At 45.5% G+C, this 19,113-nt stretch overlaps 2 protein-coding genes across 2 annotated transcripts; one reads left to right on the top strand and one right to left on the bottom strand.

Annotated features, from left to right (window-relative positions):
- The first annotated feature begins 273 nt into the window (after positions 1 to 273).
- On the top strand, positions 274 to 6,348 carry CCNDBP1 (cyclin D1 binding protein 1). Its single transcript, XM_082292645.1, has 11 exons — positions 274 to 406; positions 486 to 545; positions 1,213 to 1,292; positions 1,897 to 1,978; positions 2,443 to 2,539; positions 2,788 to 2,861; positions 3,152 to 3,228; positions 3,868 to 4,121; positions 4,506 to 4,566; positions 5,543 to 5,589; positions 5,958 to 6,348. The coding sequence occupies exons 1-11, from the start codon at positions 340 to 342 to the stop codon at positions 6,064 to 6,066; spliced, it is 1,008 nt and encodes a 335-aa protein (XP_082148771.1). The 5' UTR covers positions 274 to 339; the 3' UTR covers positions 6,067 to 6,348.
- Positions 6,349 to 6,866: 518 nt separating this feature from the next.
- On the bottom strand, positions 6,867 to 14,784 carry EPB42 (erythrocyte membrane protein band 4.2). The gene is made up of 13 exons (XM_082292811.1): positions 14,648 to 14,784; positions 13,846 to 14,031; positions 12,937 to 13,167; positions 12,281 to 12,399; positions 11,460 to 11,582; positions 10,918 to 11,092; positions 10,416 to 10,554; positions 9,925 to 10,028; positions 9,370 to 9,612; positions 8,215 to 8,535; positions 7,607 to 7,767; positions 7,233 to 7,366; positions 6,867 to 7,088 (listed from the first exon to the last, which is right to left on the bottom strand). Exons 1-13 carry the CDS (start codon positions 14,655 to 14,657, stop codon positions 6,938 to 6,940), a joined length of 2,097 nt encoding a protein of 698 aa, XP_082148937.1. The 5' UTR covers positions 14,658 to 14,784; the 3' UTR covers positions 6,867 to 6,937.
- Between the last annotated feature and the right edge of the window lie 4,329 nt (positions 14,785 to 19,113).

Genomic DNA, 19,113 nt, shown 5'->3' with positions numbered 1-19,113 from the left:
GCACAGCCCCACTGCTTTCCCCGTTTGCTTCTTCTCTAATAAAGTGTGTATCGCTGCGAACAGGCATGTGTTGTCTCTATGGGGCGGGGCTCTCTGTGGGGCTGTGGTGTCTCTGGGCGGCTGTGCCGTCTTTGTGGGGCGGGGCTGTGAGGAGGGGCGGGGCGGGGCTGTGAGGGGGTGGGCACGGCGGGGCGGGGCTGCGAGGCGGGGCGGGGCTGCGAGGCGGTGCGGGGCTGTGAGGAGGGGCGGGCGGAGCGGGCGGGGCGGGGCTGAGGGGCCGTTCCAGCCGCTCTCGGAGCGGACGTGACGCGCGGGCCGCTCCGGGGCCGCCCCGCAGCGATGGAGGCGCGGGAGCCGCTGCGGGACGTGCGCGGGGCGCTGCGGGCGGTGCTGGCGCGGCTGCGAGGTGCGGGCCGGGGCCGGGAGGGGGTCGGGCCGAGCTGGGCCGGCTCCGCGCGGGCTGAGCTCTGTCTGTGCCGTTGCAGAGGGAGAGCCCGGCGAGGGCCGAGAGCCGTTCGAGCTGCCGCGCTTCTGGGACGCGCTAGGTACGGGCGGGGAGCGGCCGGGCGGGGCCGGGGCCGGGTACCCGCGGGGCAGGGTTGCTATCCCCGGCGGGTCTCCAGCTGTGGGACGTGGCCTCCGTCATGGAGTGATGGAATCATCAAGGTTGGACTGTGATCATCAAGTCCAACCGTTAACCCAGCGCTACCTCTGTAACCCCGAAACCACATCGGTGCCAGATCCAGCCTCCTAAACATCCCCAGGGCTGGTGACTCCACCATCTCCCAGGCCAACCTACTCCAGTGCCTGACCACCCTAACTCTGGTAGCCAGACACTCCCAGGTGTGGCGAAGCAGCGGCCGATATTGAGCTGTTGATACAAGATTTATAAAGGTCTGTGTTAAAGCCTCCTGGCATATCCTGGTGAAGGGGTCACGAACCAGGATGCGGACTGGGATTCTGGTCATCGCTACCAGCCAAGTGAAAAAAAAAAATAGAGAAAAAGCAGACACAGGACACAAGCAATATGCATGGCACAAATACACCAGGAATTTTTTCTTTGTAGTGGGATTTGGTTATGTGTTTGTACGGCTTGGATGTAATGGTAAACAAGTAGTAGCATCAGAACTGTTGCTCATCAAGCTGCTCTGTTCTGTTATCTTTTACCCAAGTTACTTTCTCTTCTTTTGCTCCCATTGGATTTTTTTTTAGGTCAGACATTCCAAGTAACATCACAGGAAGCTACAAAGCTGAGTCTGGCATTCTCAAGGCCTCCACTACCTTCTTCAGAGGTGAGAGAAACCCTCGGCAGACTATAAAATTGCAGTGTGTGTGACAAACTTCAGGTATTTCTTGGATCACTTGACTAAATGGGCTGCATATTATAGAGTGTATTAACATAATCCAAGAACTGCCCAGAGAACTAATTTCTGTGAGACAGACATACTAAATAGAAGTATTCTTATATTCTTTAACAGCTACAGCTGGTTGCTGATAGAGACAGAATATTGGCGAATACAGACCTTAGGTCTAACAAAGAATATGCTACATTTTTGCCATTAATTGAGAGAAGTTTATCATGCAGGTGTTTGGAGGAGAAAAAAAAAAAAAAAGACCTCCAGTTCAGAATAATGATCCAAGTTACTTTTTCTCTCTGATGTATGACCACCCCACCAGGGAGTGTTTTGCTACTAAATCATGAGGCAGGTTAAAATGCATACAGCTTGCTTACTGTGCCTTCTTCTCATGCTATATTTGTTTCTCAAGCAGGCTGGTTGTTGTTATTCTTCCCTTTTCTCAAAGCAGTCTGAAAGCCAGTGATTGCTTGTGAGGCTTTCTAAATGTGGTGCAGCTGCGTGCTACTCATGGGTGATCCTTTTGCCTCTCCATTTTCAGGATTGCCAGAAGCTGAGTGAGGATGTCCAAAATGCCATTCTTGCAGTTGCCACAGTGTACTACTGGCTCCCCAAGAGCCAAGGTGAGACAGTGACAGCAAAGTAGTCACCACTGTGTAGGATCGTGGTTCTTTCACCATTACTGTATAGAGAAACCCAGTATTTCAGAGCCTAATAAGAGGTCTGGTATCAGCGAGTTTTAATTAGAATGTTATCCCATTAGAATGTTATCAACTATTCTGTAGACTTTGAACATGTTTATGAGTGAGCTACTTGTCTGTCTGCTGCTGCAGGTTTCCATCTGTGGGAGAGTGATAATGCAGGAAGTTGTGTAGTTTGATTGAGCATTGGAATTTATGAGGTGTTGAAATCCTTGTCCAGAGTTCTTTTGGAACTGGGAAGCATTTTGCCTTCTTCAAAGTACTTGTAACTTCATTTATACAGTGTATCCACACAAGCAGAGCAGTCTGTCTGTTCATCTTGAGCAGCTGCTTTCTATCAGTGTGACTTTGTGACAACTTTCTTGCTCTTTCTCAATTTCAACCAGGTACTACTCTTCGGAAGATGGTTCGAGATGCTACCACTGAAGTAGTGGAGGGGATGATCCAACTCACAGACACCATTCTCAATGCTCCAGTGGAGAGGTTGTAATTTTCAATCACACGGTTCTGTGATTTTGTGATAATTTTTGGGAAAGAAGGGAAGAAAAAGTTACAAGTGTCCTTGTTAGGAAGCAGCAAGGGCTTTACACACGCATGGCATACTAGTGACAAGCTGGTTGGTGATATCTTTGCAGCAGAGCTTTTCCTAGTGTGAATCGTCTTTGGTGCAGAAAATTAAGTCTAGCACGGTGGTGTTATTGACTAACTTTGGGGGTTTTATTTTGTTTCAGCTTGTCTCAGGAACAGCTCATATCAACTGGAGGTGTGTGGGAGGCCTGTGAGCAAGTGTCTAAGCTGCCAAGAGGTGAGTGTTGTAAATGCAGAGCAACAGAACTAGGACAGGTTGTCTTGGAATATCAACAGCTTTTGCAAGGGCATTCCAGCTGGTACAATGAAGGCCGAATGACTCAAAAACTTGACTGATTTTGAAATGTATGAGCTTGGTAACTAGGTCAGATTCTTTGCATGACAACAGTGCAGCTCTGAGCTCTGCAAAAAGTTTGATCCTACAGTGACTGCAAACCTAGGTGAAGGTTGTTGCAAACAGATCAGAAACGGTGGGGTGTCACAGTTTTCATCCTTTTGCTTTTGCAGATAACCAGGCAGCAGTTGTGTTGGCTCTGGCTGCATGTCTAGGTGTGGTCAAGGATGCTGTGGAAGAGATGGAACATGTAAGGAAGCCCCTAAACCTTAGAGGAATCTGCAGTGGTGGATTCATAGACTCAGAATATTCTGAATTGGAAGGGGGATACACAAGGATCATCGAGTCCAACTCCTGGCCCTGCACAGGACAACCCCAACCATCCCACCATGTGCCTGAGAGTGTTGTCCAAATGCTCCTTGAACTCTGGCAGGTTTGGGGCTGTGACCACTTCTCTGGGGAGCCTGTTCAGTGCCCACCTACCCTCTATGGTGGTTCAGTGATGGAACACAGGAATTATTTTACATACAGGCTTTAATATAAATTTGTTCAGACATGACCTAGATTATTGTTCTATGCATATATTTTAACAAGTTTTCATTCTCAAGACTGGTTTACTTTGTATAAGATTTCCATAAAGCCATGTCCTGCACTGGGGTGTGGGGAGGCAATTTAGGGTCATGTAAGAATGGCAGTATTCACCAGGTTCTTGCTGTTTGCACTGTTAAAGTGGTGGATTAGTTTTTCTTAATCCAGTCATTTTAGGATTAACCAACTGAGATTCCGCCATGAATTATTTATAGGATGTCTAGATTATGTTTTCCCTTTCCTCCTGGGTATTGCTGGGATTGATGTTAGCTCTGGGTTTTCAGTGCCTCTGTGTTCTCAGGCACTGGTGGAGGGGCAGGATCCCTATGGGGACATCATGGAAGATGAAGAGCTGGGCTTTCGGGGCAACAGAGACACATATTGGTCAGAGGCTGACCGGCAGCTGCTCAGCTCCTGCATGGGATTAATGAAGGCTTCTAAAGCTTGCCTGAAGAAGGTCTTGGCTGCAGTGAAGGCCCATGGCAAAGCTGAATCGCCAGAGCAGATTGCTCAGCTGGATGACCTGGCAGACATTGCTAATGAGATCAGTCCAAGGTAAGCAGGGCTTTCCCCATGCTGCTTTTCCCACTAGAGCAGTCCAGGTCTCTCTTGAGGTCTTGAGTGAGGAGTAGGAACAACCTTTATGGTACTGGAGCTGTGAGTGGGTGGTGGACACAGTCATGGTAGGAAGACTATTACAGCGTAAACTCTTGAGAGTTGTGTAGGTCAGGAGTGGAACATACACTGCAGTTTGGGGTGTGACCATGTTTCACTCCGCAGTGAGAGGGACACACAGGTGACTGAGAAGTAGGAAGCATGCCATAGGTACAACTGATATCTCACTGTTGCTCCTGACTTGCATTCAGGGTGGGTGCAGGCTTCAACCAGGATCTGTGAGTTGTGAACATTTCTTCCATTACTCCCCTCTTTTCTGACTAGTGTTGATGAGCTGGCACTGAGCATGTACCCCCCTGTGAACCCCTTGGCTGTGCGACTTAATGTGAGTATCTGCAGTACTGATAGCTCAGTATCTGACTGTCTGCGTGTGGGACAGTGGCCTGGCTGTAAGGAACGGGAAGAAATCAGATTGGAGGGGTTATGGGACTGTCATGGAGAGGTGGGTGTTAGTGACTGCCTCAGTTATAATTTCTTTGGGATGAAGAGTGCCCTTTGTTCTTGCACACTTAACTTCCTTCAGGTGGAAACACATTCTTCATCTGTACCTCTTCAGGGAAGAGCTTGGCAACATGAGGCTTTAGCTCTGAACTATAATCATAGAGATTTCCAGTGATAGAACCTCAGGAAAGCAAGGTCTGTGGCTGCCTGTGTACTGCAGATGTACTTTTTTCCATGGGTAATGCAGACTTGCTCAAATAAAGTTATCTATGAAATTAAACACTCACTGTAAGAGTTTATTTAACCACTGAAACAAGCTGCTCAGAGAAGCAGTGGAGTCTACATCTTTGGCAACACTCAAAACTTGACTGGGCAATGCTCTGGCAACCTGGCTGAATTTTGAGACATCTCTTGCATCATAAATTAAGTACAAATCTCCTCATATCTGATTTTTTTTATTCTTAATCCTGGTTTCATGCCTTTGGCCAGTGGCTTGATGTTTTTGGAATAAAAAAGAATTACTTAATATCAAATTGCTTTAAAGCCAGTCACTTGTAACTTTGTACTCTAATATCAGTTACCAATTTCTAACAGGCTTACCTTTTTTTTAAAAAAAGCATTCTAATGTATACTTTAAAAACAGCTGGTTTGGTTTTTTTTAACCTGTCACAGCCAGCAGTAGATTGGGAGACACTTCCAGCATGGCAGTGATGGATAACTCCATTCTGCATCAGGATCCGTGGCACTTGTATTCATTCATGGCTCTTGGGCATTGCTATATTCCTTTCTTTTCCAGTACTGTTCAGATCCTACTTTTCCTCAAACTTGGCTCACCTTATTTCCCTTTTGTTTCTTTCTAGGCTGCTAAGTTGGCCTCAGTATTAAAGAAAGTCTTAGAGATTGCAAAGTGAGTATGAGCTACAGTTCTATAAGTGTGTGTTCCCTGCTATGAAGGTTGATACCTTTCTGCCTCATGGCAGAGATGACCTATTTCTAGACAGTAGATGCTGGCATTTGAAACAATGATGATGCTATCTACCCACAAAGGGATGGGAGTAAGAAAAGGATGCTAGGGGTGATAGTGGTTCCCTTATTTTGGGTTTGGGACTACAGACATGGGGTGTGGGTTTTTCCTTGCTCAAAGCCCTCTGGGGCTGGGGCAGCCGTCTTTTAATGCTGTGTTTATTCAGCACTTCACAGTCCCCATGTGTTGCATGGATGCATAGGTATAACACACCCAGGAGGCTTCCCTAATGAATTTCCTCACTTTTGCAGGACAAGCCATGTATGTCCACCATCAGAGGAAGGCTGGGTGCAGTTTCTTACTGGTGCAGTAGATCACAACATGAACAAAGTCAAGAACTTCACACAGGATCAACTTTAGCTCTTCTGTGCCTACGCGTGTTGCTGCCACTGGCTATGGCATCTGCATTTCCAGCGAACTTTGCTGTTCTTCAGCTGCTTGGAGAATGATGAGAACAATGTAGGAGAGAACTTTACTGCTGCTTGGAAAAACTTCTCCAGGAAGCTGCCCTTTTGCCATTGCAGAAGGTGTCATTTTGCTTGGATTCTTGGGATGATGCAGTGCTGCATTTTAATGTGCCCTGTTCTTCAGACATTACAACTACTGTGGGGTTCCAAGAAAAATAAAATATTGCTAGATTTACATTAGTTGCTTTATCTGTCTTCAGAAGGCAAAGGATATACAGAATGAAAGGGCCTTGCTTCTTTTGCAAGCAGACCAATGAATAATTATAAAATGTGCTGCGCTGCTGCTATTTCCTGTCTAACCTTAGAGAGCAGTGAACAAGCTTTCTCTTTTTTATGTCCTCAGAAAGCAGCAGAAAATATTGTTTACTGCCTTACCAAGTCAAGGATCAGTAGGGGGAGAAGAGTATATCCCTAGAGACATGCTACATCTGTCATCACTTTAAAGTTCCAGGATATCCTTTACTTTGTCACGGGTAGGGCAAAAGACTAAGCGCTGGTGGGCTCAGCACAAATGTGGTGAGAAATGCAACGTCTGCTGGAGCATTCAGTCCATCTTTGTCACAGTGAGGTTCAACTTCTAAAACTGGAGAATGGACATAGTGGCAGATGGGAGAGAGTTGAGTTTGTGCAAATAATCAAAATCAGACATGGTTTTAAATATAACTTTTATTAAACTGTTAACATCTATGCTTGTCTAAGATCAGGGCACAGATCATGACCACTCTTTTGTAAGCAGAACTGCAGGACATGTTCTGAGTTGGGCTTCAGGCAGCAGCAATGTTGGTAGTTCTGTAGCTCTTCAGGTTCTGGAGCTGGAGGCAGGTAAGACATGCAGTGAGTCTTCTGGGCCCTGCTCGGGTGGGGGTGAATGGGATCTGCAGCTCTTGAGTGCTTTTAGCTTGCACAGAGCCCAGCCTGAAAGGAAAGAAGGGATTATACAGGAATCACACCTCTTTTGCTTTTAGTTTCCTGGGTCTAGGATATGCATTTGCTAGACAGGAATGTGGTGCCAAAAAGAAAGGAAAAAAAAAGTTCTTGGATCAGTCAGTTTGCACTTACTTGTAATTCCTTTGTCTGTAAATGAGCCCCTGCCCTGTGACTGCTATCACACACTGCTCCAGGGGTTCCATGAGGGGGTTCTGGAGGCTAACCTTTGCTGTGCTTGGCTCATACTGTACCATGTTTTCTGGGAACTGTTGAAAGAAGGAAATGAGCTGAAACTGAGAAGAAAAGATATTCTTCTATGACTAAAAGGAGATGTATAATTTTTCAGTGCCTGAGCTACCATTTGCCCGAAGAGGCAAAGTCCAGCTTAATTTCTTCTGCTCTGGTTTCTCAGAGAGCCCCTAAACCCAGCAGAATTGTTTTGCTGCTTATGTCTATGAAAGCTGTTTTCTCCCTACTGCAGTGGCAGAATGACAGCCCAATCTTACCTCAATGGTGAGAGGGGAATCACAAATGCTGATGTCTTCCTGTGCCAGGTACATGTAGAAGGAATCCTCATCTCTCAGCACAGCAGTCAGCCTGAGCAGATGGTTCTCTCCCAGCTCTTTTCCAAACCATGTGTAAGGCACAGAGACCTGCAGGTTGTTGACTGGAATAGAGTGGTGACATAACAGATGATGAGTGCAGTCTGGTCTTTTCCTGCATGACACCTAGGAGTGTTCAGTGCCCAAAATTGTACTAAAAGCTGCGGCATTTAAATGCTTAAGCGACCCCAAGTGGATTTGCAGACTGAAAATCTCTAAGGTGATGTTGCCAAAATGTTTTATTTCACAGAATGGGTGAGGTTGGAATGGAGAATAGTGGACCATCTGGTCCAACCTCCCTGCCCAAGCAGGGTCATCCCAGGGCACATGGCACAGGATTGTGACCAGTCAGTTCTGGAATATCTCCAATTAGGGAGACTCCACAATCTCTCTGGGAAATCAGCTAGAACCAACTATTCAGCCAACCTTTTGTAAACCAATGGCTAAGAGCCTTTTTCTGAAATGAGAGCACTAGAGGACTTTTGTAGCCATGCACCCAGCAGAATCCTTACCTGAATTACTTTGGAGGTTAAAATGAAACTCTTCCTTCCAAAGCTGGGCAATGGGCACACCATTATAATGCAGAGCCTGGATCCCAACTACCAGGTGAGTAGCCTTTTCACCACCACTGTGGTTAAACACTTCAATGGAAAGTGTAATGTCTTGTCCCAGTTGCAAAGAACTATTTGACTGGAGGTGGATGAAAAGGTTAACTGGCTCTTCAAGAGCAGTGGGAATGGAGATAAACTGTGTGGTGATGCTGCTGGTGGTTGTGTAAAGTTCCTTCATATTTCTGTAGGCTTTGTCAAGTACTTTTTTTTCCTGGAGAGAACCTGTCACAAAAATAAACGAAGCACATACTTTAGTATTCTCTCCTGTTTACTAGTGAGAAGCAGCAGGAGAATGGCATTGATTTCTCCTGGTAGTACTGGAGATAACTGTTTCTAAGAGCATAGAGAGATATCCATTTGTGCTTCTGTCTGGATCAGTTTGACAGCTTCAGCTGACAGGGTATGCATTGGATGTACCTGACAGATTCTACGTGGGAATAGTTGTCATAGTTTTTAAAACACCTTGGTGCTAACATCTCTCAGAGTAGAGGAGGCAGCTGCTTTTTGTTGCTGTAGCTAAGGCACAATTCCATGTTCCTGTGTGCAGAGAAGTTGCAATTATCTCCTGCAGCCATGGAGCCAACAAGCCACAGGTTAAGATGGGGTGGTAGGGTTGGGCCAGGGAAACAGCACTCAGATTCTGAAAAGGGGAGCTACTTGTCGAGGGAGAGATTTAAGCAGTATCTGAGAGCACAATGGTTGTTTTCAGAAAGCTGGAGTCTGAAATATATCTATCTATATTACAGAGGTAATGGGAGGCAGATGGACAGTGCAGAGATAACAGAAATCAGAAAAGGTTTTCCAGACATGAAAGTGCCTGGTGGAGAAACACCTGGCCTTCAGGAGACCTTAATGCCATTAAGCAGGATGAAGTTTGGGTGATGACCTCTGCTTTGGCTTTTTAGGCAGGAGAATTATGTGTTCTTGTGCCACTGAAGAAGGGGAAGCAGTGACAAGTGGATGACCCCGGTGCTGTGGTTTGGCTCTGCTCTAGTCTTTTACTCCTCACTTGTAACAGTGGCAAGGAATGTGCTCAGCCCCGTGCCTGCCCCATACCTTCAGGGTACTTGTAGTTCTGTGTGATGTCCTCACAGCGTTCACTGCCAACACTCTTGGTGCTGATGTTGTTACCGGTGTATTTTGTGCCACCAAAAGCTGGCTTGAGGGTGTCATCTGCTTTGTGTATCCAGACCTGACACTTGGCATTGATGGCAGCAAAGAAGTAGCAGACATCATAATCAACTTGTGTGTCCCCTTCCTTGATGGCATGAACAGGGGCTGGCCCACAGAAGGATGGACCTGAAGAGAAAATGTGGCTCAGTTAAGATTCAGGTGCTTTCCCTACTAAACCAGTCCCTAGTTTAGACCCATACTGGTGAAGTATCTAGTTTAGGAGGACATTAGGAAGCCATGATAGAGCTCTTAGAGCTATACAAGCTGCACAAACCAAACAGATAAATAAAGATTTTGTGCCAAAAGTCAACAGGGTGAGTGAGTTGCTGTCCTTTCCTGTCCATTGGAAGATGGGAAAAGGAGGAGTATTGAACTACTTTATTGGCCCCCTGCTTCACTTCTCCCTGCTCTTGCTCAAGCCCATCTCTGATACCTTACCTTTGCTTTTTTCCTGGCAGGTGGCATCCAGTGCCTGCCACCCACTGTACTCTGGTAGCAAGTCTGTCCGAGCCATCCAGCATTCATTCCAAACATGGAAGGTCCTGCAAGAGACAACAGCATGAGCTTATACCAAGGGACTGAGCCCTGAGGTACAGTAAAGCTTTTGCCAAACCACAGCCAGTTAATACTCCTTTGAAAGAGGTCAGTGCACATTGAGAAGAACAGAGGTCTGTGTGGAGAAACAAGTGGAGTTTCTCCAGCTGGGCTGGGCTATCATTCTTCCTTTGTAGGCCCTAGAAAGAGGCCACTCTTGAGTTTGGGTTGCAGCAGTTTATCAAGAACAGGCCTTGTAGACAGGATCTCAGCTGAGCTGTCTCCTATCACCTCACTTTAACTGTTTTACCTCTTTCCTGTCCCCCGTGTTTCACTTCCCACATCCAAGTATTGTCTCAAATTCTTGCTTGGGCCCTGCCATGTGTTCTTCTTACCAGACATGAGCAGTATTGTCCTGTGTAAGCAGTGTCCCATCTTCATCATAATACTCATCCACACTCAGGCTGCTCTTGGTGTTGTGAGCCCACGTAAAGCCAGTGACCACCCTGGTAGGAATTCCCAAGCACCTCAGAACTGTGCAGAAGAAAGAGCTGTGAATCAGTTGTGCATCCTGCCTTAAGGGTGCCTTGGCTGATAGATGTAGAGCCTCTTCTGGTGCTAGGCCTGTTAGGAATGGCACCAGGCCTGCTGTTTGGACTTTGCAAGAGGCATTGCTCCCTCAGGAAATAGGATCTCATAGATGCATTCAGTGAATGGAGGTACTGATACTCTTATCTCAAAGGCAGTGATGCTGAGTGTTGATGAGGAAACTAAGGATTTGCCTCTCACCTAAACATTAAAGGTTATCTTACTGGGATCTGTGTTAATCCAGGAATTTGGGCATATGCTAGAGGTCCTCTTTTGCTCAACACAAAAATCTTTGAAGCAGCACTGTACCTGAACACAGGACTGCAGCAAACACCCAGCACTGCCCATAGCAGACAGGCTGGAATTTTGATGCAATCCACTGCCGGAGGATGGGGCTGCTTCCCAGCCATGTGGAAGGGGGTATCCCATTAGAGTGTTGCCCAGGCTCACATTCTGTCAGGCATCTAAACTCATTGCAGTTCAGCTGCAGAGAAGGAGATGAGAAAGATGTATTCAGGAATTCCCTCTCTTTGGTAGGTCCACCTGATCCTGTTTGTGGAAGCTACTCCCAAAGCAGAGGAAACCAAGAGGACTTTTTTTTGTGCGAAGCATGAAGGTCATGGCTGAGCAGAACAGGTGCAGCGGTCTCCTCTGGGATTTATTCAGTAAGTGCACTTTCACTGCTAAGAACCTCCTGCAGCACTACTCTGCTGAGGGAGTGTCAGGACAGGCTGGAGATGGGCAGGAGGTGTTGTTTGGAACAGGCTTCCTCTTTGGTCAGTGGTTTGGCTTGACCTGGGGTTGAGAAGGTGCCACCTGCTTGGGTCAGGGCTGCTCTCTGCCTTCCTTACCATGGCAGCAACTGCTCGGCAGACATGGACGGGGTTCTTGCGCTGGGCAGGATCCTTTTTTCTTTGAAAGTGTTCCCCTAGAGCCAGCAGTATGAAGCAGATGTCAACCATATCCTCCTCAAACTGAAACAAGAACACGTAATTTCAGGAAATTCTCCATGAACTTCTGTTCTCTTGAGTCCCTACAAGGGTTTGTGACTGTGCAGATTTTTTCTCCCTTTCTGCTGGTAGTTTTAGGTAAGTGGGCTGTGAAGGAGAGATTAGGAAGGGGAGCTGAGGACAGACCTCCAGCTTTATTGAAGCTGGGAAATGCATCAGCATGATACTGTGTCCCCTGACTGAGGGAAACTGATGCTTTTCTGGAGCACTCTCTAGGTTGGCACAGAGGTACTTTTATGATCTGCTGGCACTAAAGTTGAATAGAATCCCATTCTAATCATTGGCTGTGTCAGATGGCCTTGGACAAACAGAAATATCTATTTGTTCTCACTTTACCTGTTATATAGAGACAGTACTATTGAGCTCTGCTAAATGCTTTTATACCTGTTGATGAAAGGAGGGCACACAAAGCTCAGATACAGATCAATGAATTTCTTTATAGAGGACAGCCTGAGAAGGAAGCTAAAATTACATGTAGTGGGTTATGGGACTTCAAACACAGGTCCCTGTTCTCCTGCACAGTCTTAGACAAAGGTAGTGGGTGCAGAGAACATGGAGATGGACAAACTCTTTCATCAGAGCATCCTGTACACACAAGATAAATGCACCCTTCCTCTGCTGGTGGCTGAAGAGAGCACAGACATATTGGACCTCTTGCTTACCTGACTGAAGTCCCAGGGTTGGGCTAGGACTGTATTTTCAGTTCCCTGGTAGATGATGCCATCTTGGTTTAAAATGTACTCCTGCCGCTGTGCCTCATTAGCCAAGAACACCTCATCATCTAGAATAGTGGAAAAAAAAGCATCAGGAAGAAAGCATTCCTGGTCTCAGATGCACTTGCATCTCTCTTACATTAGCAGATTCCACTGCATTTTGGCAGTCCCTGGCATTCTGCCCTGAAAAACACCACAGATAAGAAAGAAGAATTTCATTGTCATCTCTGTTTCCTTTTTCAAAAAAGGTCCTCCAGATCCAGGCTCTTGCACTAGCTGGCTCTTCTACTCTCCTGGATGGTAACTTCTCTAATACTAAAAACCTCTGTTACAGGAAACACTTCATCAAACATTTTTCCCTTAGCAGAAGGACAGGGCTCTGGCAGTGGAGTACTCCAGGGAAGGGACAGAAGTGCTGAGGCAGGAAACTTTGAGCTTTATGAGCCCCTACCTCTCCTGAGGTGCTGTGAGGAGCAGGGCAGGAGTGGCAGGGAGCTCTGGGTGAGTCAGCCCCAGCCTCCCTCCATGGAGGCAGTGCCAGAGCTCCGAAGTTTTTTTTGTGAAGTGACTGATCCCAGCCTCCCTTTCTTTTTCTGACCACCTACCTCGGCACCAGGGATTAAAGAGAAGGGTGAAGTTGCCCAGGAAATGGGAGGATTTGGAGGCACGTAAAAGCAGAGTGTACTGGCCAATGGGGGCATTGGCAGGTGTGTTCACACACAGGGTCCAGAAATTCGGGTCCTGTTCCTCCACTGCTGCACTCCACTGCTTCTGGTCTCCCAGGCTGGAGATGGGAAATTCAGTCTGGATTTCATCTGCTTTGTAACGATGTGATCCTGCAGCCAAAGAAATTTGGTTGTGTTTATTCCAAACATTGTGTTTATTTCTCACATGTGCAGACTGCAGGGATCTCGTCTATCTCTGGAGCCATAGCTGTCCTTGTGAGAGGGTCTTGACCCTTTAGCAGCTTAATGCCTACTAAACCTTCCTAAGGTCAGTATTGCACTCAGGCTTCCATGTTTGAAAGTGAGATGTGCTTTCCACAGATTTGTAGAAAGCAGGAATGGCTAGAATGGTGCAGACCTGCTGTTCCTGAAATTTAGTGTCCTGCAACAAAAGTCACAGCCAAGTGCTCACAATATGGTAAAATAAGCTGGGGCTGAAAGCTGCTGCCCTTCTCAGGGATCTCACTAGAAAACACTTTGTAACAGAAAAATCTGTAGCAGGCCAGCTAAGTTTGAACATTCCTAACCAAGGAGAGATCCTGTGAGTACTTGCAAATCATGGAATAGTGAACCTGTATTGGTTATTGTGCTGCAGTGTCCCTTTGGGAAGGGATCTGGTTGTGACCCTGCAGCAGCATGAGACTTTACTTTGCCTTAGATAAACAGTCCACTGGCCTCACATCTAAATTTGGGCACCCCTGCCCAGCTCTGGAGATGGCTTTTGCCCCCAGCTCGGTTCTTCAGGTGGGGGGAGGAGCAGAGCTCTGGTAGGTTTGGTAATGGCATTACCTGTCTGTACGATGAGGAAGGTCCTCTTCATCTGCTGCAGATAGTTGTGTACTGGAGCTGAGAAGCTCACAGTGATGGTGAACGGCTGTCCCCGCCTCACTATGAGCCTTTCAGTGCTGATTTCTTCTGTGTGGTGGTTTTTGTTGTTCTCTGGGATCATGAAATCACATTTTTTCTTGCTCAGACCTGTAGTGTGAGAAGATACAGAATGAGTTTGGGGCTATGAGCTGCCTGCAGTCGGGCTCTGAGCCACATTTTGGGACACAGAAACAGCTGATCAAGTGTTTCTCCACTCAGACATTCTCCCCTTGTCTTTGAGACTTTCTATCCAGTAATGGTAGGGGCCTTCACTCTGAGCTTTGTTCCGCTGGTGTTGAGCTCTCTTTGCTTACCCCTGACATCATTTGGTGCACTGGTGCACTGGTGCCCTGCTCCAGGGGCTCAAACACTTGGTCATCTCTCTGTTTCAGTTGTGTAGTCTGGCTTAATTCCTCCTGCCCCTCCATTCCCTATGCTGAGGATTCACTTACCTTTGCTTCCAAATCTCACCTGTCTGCCTTAGCTGCTTCTCGCTACTTCTCACACTCCTCTTAGACTTCCACACCAGCTTTGGATTGCTGTGCCTTTTTGTGCAGTCTGCTGTGCAAACTGAGCTCCTTAAACCTTTAGAGCACTTGGCTCCTGCCCTGTAAGCTCAGCTCTTCACAGGCCTCATGAGCACTGTCTTGGAGCAAGAACAGATGTTTCTTCCTGACATACAGCTGGCAAATGCTCGGAACTAACAAAAGTGATTTTTGCTTACCTTGACCCATGGCTGGTTCTAGGTACCATGAAAGTCTTCAGCTTCTGCTTGCTCTGCTGGGCAGTGGCTCCTTCCTCCAGCTGTCCTAAAAACTGTACTCTTGCAAAGTTGTTTGCTTGATTTCTTTGTACAGGGTGGGACATGGTGTTGCCACCTCTCCAGCTTATCTGGTGTGCAGATGTTGAGGACCCTTTTATCTCTCAGACCACACTGAAGACACACTACAAGACGAGGTGAAATTACACAGCGGGATGCGAAGCATTTAGAGACAGCCAGTGACAATTCCTTCAAGAAGCTGTGCATGGGGGACCCCAGAGCAGGAAATGTAAATCTTAATATGTCTCTAAACAATGCACAGAATGCACTTCAAATGTAAGTGTTGGAGAGCTGCTCTCCAACACTGACCCCAAGCTACTTAGATCCTAAACTCTTCAAGGAGTTAAAAAAAATAGTACATCCATTGCTCTTGTGCCTAATTCAGAAAAGTGAAACCACTTCAAAATAAGAAAATATGTTAAAAGAAACAGCTAGATTTGTGTAGCCTAATGCAGATTATTTAAAAATGTTGTGCTGGAGACTTGGACTAAATACATTCTTAAGGTTGCTGTAATATAAAAAGAGCGTCACTGGATTGATGATAATTGGTCAAAAGTCAGGAAATAAGATATCAGAAATGAACAGCTTTCACTGTGGAGTGAGTCATCAATAGTTTTGCAGAAACCTATGATCTCCCACAAACTCAAGAATAATTTGAGAAGTTGATTACATAATTATAGTCCTGTGAGTTCAGTTTTTTTCTTAGTATTTCTATATTAAACTTCACAATTGTTTGCTTTTATGCATCATTTAAGCTAAATACAAACTCTCTCAAGTTTCAGGTTTTTACAGCATAGCCTTAATTGCATAGATTCACTTTCACAGAATAATTTCAGAGTGGTTGAGGTTGGAAGGTACCTCAGAGGTCATCTTGTCCAAGCTCCTGCTCAAGCAGGGTCACCAAGAGCTGCTGCTCATCTCTTGTAGTGCTGAGCCCAGCTCTGGGCACAGCAGTGTGGCCTCACCAGTGCTGCATAAAGGCAGGAATCATCTCCCTTGACCTGCTGGCAGTTCTTTACCTAAGGCACCCCAGGATATCGTTCCCTTCTTTGTGGCAAGGGCACAGTGCTGCCTTTCGTGAGCTTTGACTGCTCTGACTTTTATTAGGAAGCCTGGAGGTCATCAGATTTGCAGAAATTTGGGACACTAAGAATAAGAACATCGAGGAAATCTTCCAAAAAATTCTGTGCTTACTGTCAGCATACATTTTCCGGTGTTAATTATATGTTATTTTTGTATATGTCTTGAACGTGTTTCTTACATAACAAGCCAAACACAGTTTGTGACTGCTGATTTGTGCTCTTTCAACCTATGCAGATTGTAAACTGATTGTGCTCAAACTTCTGACTTTCCTTGCATGATCAGTGTTCTTAAATGCACCTTTGCAGTATATGTGTGAGTTTTGAACCTCTAAATCAGAGTGGTTTAGATACAGGGAGGTATTTATCCCATCAGCACCGCCTTGTAATGACTCTGTATACACACAGTACCATCTCTTGGTCAAATTGGCAACTGCAAGTAAGATTTCCTGCATAGGATGCACTTCAATTGTGAACAGAGACCTACTTATTGTCCCTTTGTGTCTTTCATGACACTGAAATGGGCTAAAAAAGCCCATGGAGAAGGTTAACACACAAAAGAGACTTCTGCATGTAATATTCAAGTGCTGGTACTGGCATTCCATCTGGTGAGAATGGGCCCCCTGTCCCCAGGCTGTGCCTACATCCAGGGCTGCCCTGTTCCAGGTGCAGAATCCAGCACTTGCCTTAGTTAAACTTAGTTGGTTTTGTCACTTCTATATCCACTGCATCCCTGACATGCTCCTAGAAATCTTAAGGAAAAGTAATCCATCCATAAGATCCTTGGAAGTGTCCATCCTGCCTGGATATTATTTTATTATCTTTAAAGTGTGTAGGGGTACTTGTTGTTACAGGTCCAAATATAAACCCCTAAAAACTTTATTACCTTTAAAAATAGAAGCTTAAACTGTTTTGTGAGCATCTTTAATAATTGGGTCTCTTTCTGAGTGTAGTGATCAAAAATTATATACACCCAAGTTTCCCTTTTATTGTGTCTACATTTCCAGCTCTGGCGTGGAATACCCATGAGTTAGATAGGAATTTTCCTTTTGAGGGGAATTTCTTGTTGCTTTAGAGCAATAAGAAATGCTTATACTGTGCATTGGGTTTTGTCTTTTATAGCAAGCAGTGCCTTCCATATTCAGTACAGGAGAGTGACAAACCAAGAGGTAAAGCAGTGAGGCTTTGGTGGCAGAACAAAGTCATTTGAAATAACCAACTTTGGCTATTTCTGGTTGATTTTCTTTTTTTTAATCTGAATCAAGAAGCTTGATTGAGGGGGAAGAGAAATTCACCACCCTGGAGGCTGATTTCAGGGTCTTTCAAGACCAATTCATGGTATGAATATGTCATATCAGAGAGTGCTCAGTGGATTTTTTTTTTTTGGAGTGATCAGACTGGAATGAGGGCTGGCTGGGTCAGCCTCTTGGGCATGCTCACATTTAAACTGCATATTTATAAAGAAAAATACTGACGATTAGCCATATTTTACTCCACCAACTCCCATTGACTTCTGACCAAGGGCTGTGTAAAGATTGTAGGTTTGACAAAAGCAATTTAAATCCTTCCTCGGGCACTTACATGTTTTTCTCTGTAACACTCATTAGTGTAATTGGACAGTTGTCTCACTTCTCATGCAGGAAGAATGTGTTTCTCCTGCATGGCACTGGCCAGATCTGCATTTTCACACTCAAACTGCACTGGGTGTGGTTGCTGAGGGCAGATGAAAATGCTGACACTGTGAAAACCCAACGAGTGTTGCAAAGCTTGGAACTTGGCACAGGCTCTACAGCGCTGGTTCCCCTTTGAACTGCAGGCTTCCTTTACAGATAGTTAATTAGGATGAGGTCATTCCAAGCTTGTGTGACAAACACTGTCTTAAACAATTGCCTGGATTGTATTTGAGAAGGAATACTGAAGGAATTTGAATGTTTTGGCTGTACTGTGTGTCAAATGTAATGTCAGTCTGCATTCTCGCAAGATTTAATGAGATTTTCTGAAATACCATCACTACCTCAAGGCCTTTTCTGAGGCTAGTGAAGGAGTGTATACCCTGACTCTCCAAGATCCTGCAAGACTTAATTGGTAGGTACAAAGCTACCTATTCCCCTCTCCTTTGCCTGGAGAAATCTGAATTCCTGTGTGTATGTGTGTGTGTCCTTTTCAACCTTCATTCCAGTCTCTCTGGGCTGACTAGTTTTACCAAGCTTCCACATCCACTCTAAGTATATGTGTGGGTGGCAAAATACTGTAATTGATGTAATAAAATAGGACTTTACATGTTTTGAAGATTTTGTTGGCTTTAAATCAAAGAAATATTTAAATGAGTCCTCAGTTTAATCTGTGTCACAGGGTCAGTTTGTGTGCATGGGACATTCTTTCTGGGGGAAGTTGGTCCTGCATTGCTGGACAGTACTGAGTGTCAGGAGGAAAAAGTCAAATTGTCTCTTAGGAGCATTCAGATCTTTGCTATATTGGCTTGTTAACTTTGCAAGGAGTGAATGGACAATTAGGGATTTAGATATGGGTGGCACAATGCCTCCCTCATGAAGGATGATCTACTTTAAGCAGCTTTGTGGTATGAGGATGAGTGACTGTTAATTGTGAATTTTCATATGTCTTTCTGATGTCCTTCTTTTTCTGCTTTTGTACTTTCTGTAGCTTCTTATTTTTCCAGTCATCAGAAGAGAGTTCTCTTGTAACACTGCCATATCTTATTGCTGTATTTCCTTCTAGCAATAAGATTAACTGATACATTTAATTCTAGAATTTAATTATATCAGCTACTTGGATAGTACTTTGTCTATTACTGAATAAAACATATTTAGTGGATATAAGCCTGGAGAAGAGAAGGTTTCAGGGACACCTTATAGCCCCTTCCTGTGCCTAAAAGGGACTTACAAGGAGGCTGGAGAGGGACTTTTCGCAAGGGTATAGGGAGATTGGACAAGGGGCACTGGCCTTAAGCTGAAGGAGGGTAGGTTTAGATTGGATATTAGGAAGAAATTCTTCCCTGAGATGGTGGTGAGTCCCTGGCACAGGGTGCCCAGAGAAGCTGTGGCTGCCCCAACCCTGGCAGTGTCCAAGGTCAGGTTGGATGGGGCTTGGAGCAACCTGGGATAGTGGAAGGTGCCCCTGCCCATGGCAGGGAGCTGAAACAAGATGAGCTCTAAGATTCCTTCTAAATCAAACTATTTTATTATTCTGTGATAATTAAATTACATTCCATGAAGCTTATAAAACCAGTGATTTTAAATTACATTCCTTGGAAATCCAGCTGCTATTATTGCT

Source organism: Coloeus monedula, assembly GCF_965178545.1.
Source record: "Coloeus monedula genome assembly, chromosome: 17".
Taxonomy (NCBI): Eukaryota; Metazoa; Chordata; class Aves; order Passeriformes; family Corvidae; genus Coloeus; species Coloeus monedula.
The sequence above is the reverse complement of the archived record's forward strand: the minus strand, read 5'-3'. Positions and strand labels throughout refer to the sequence as shown.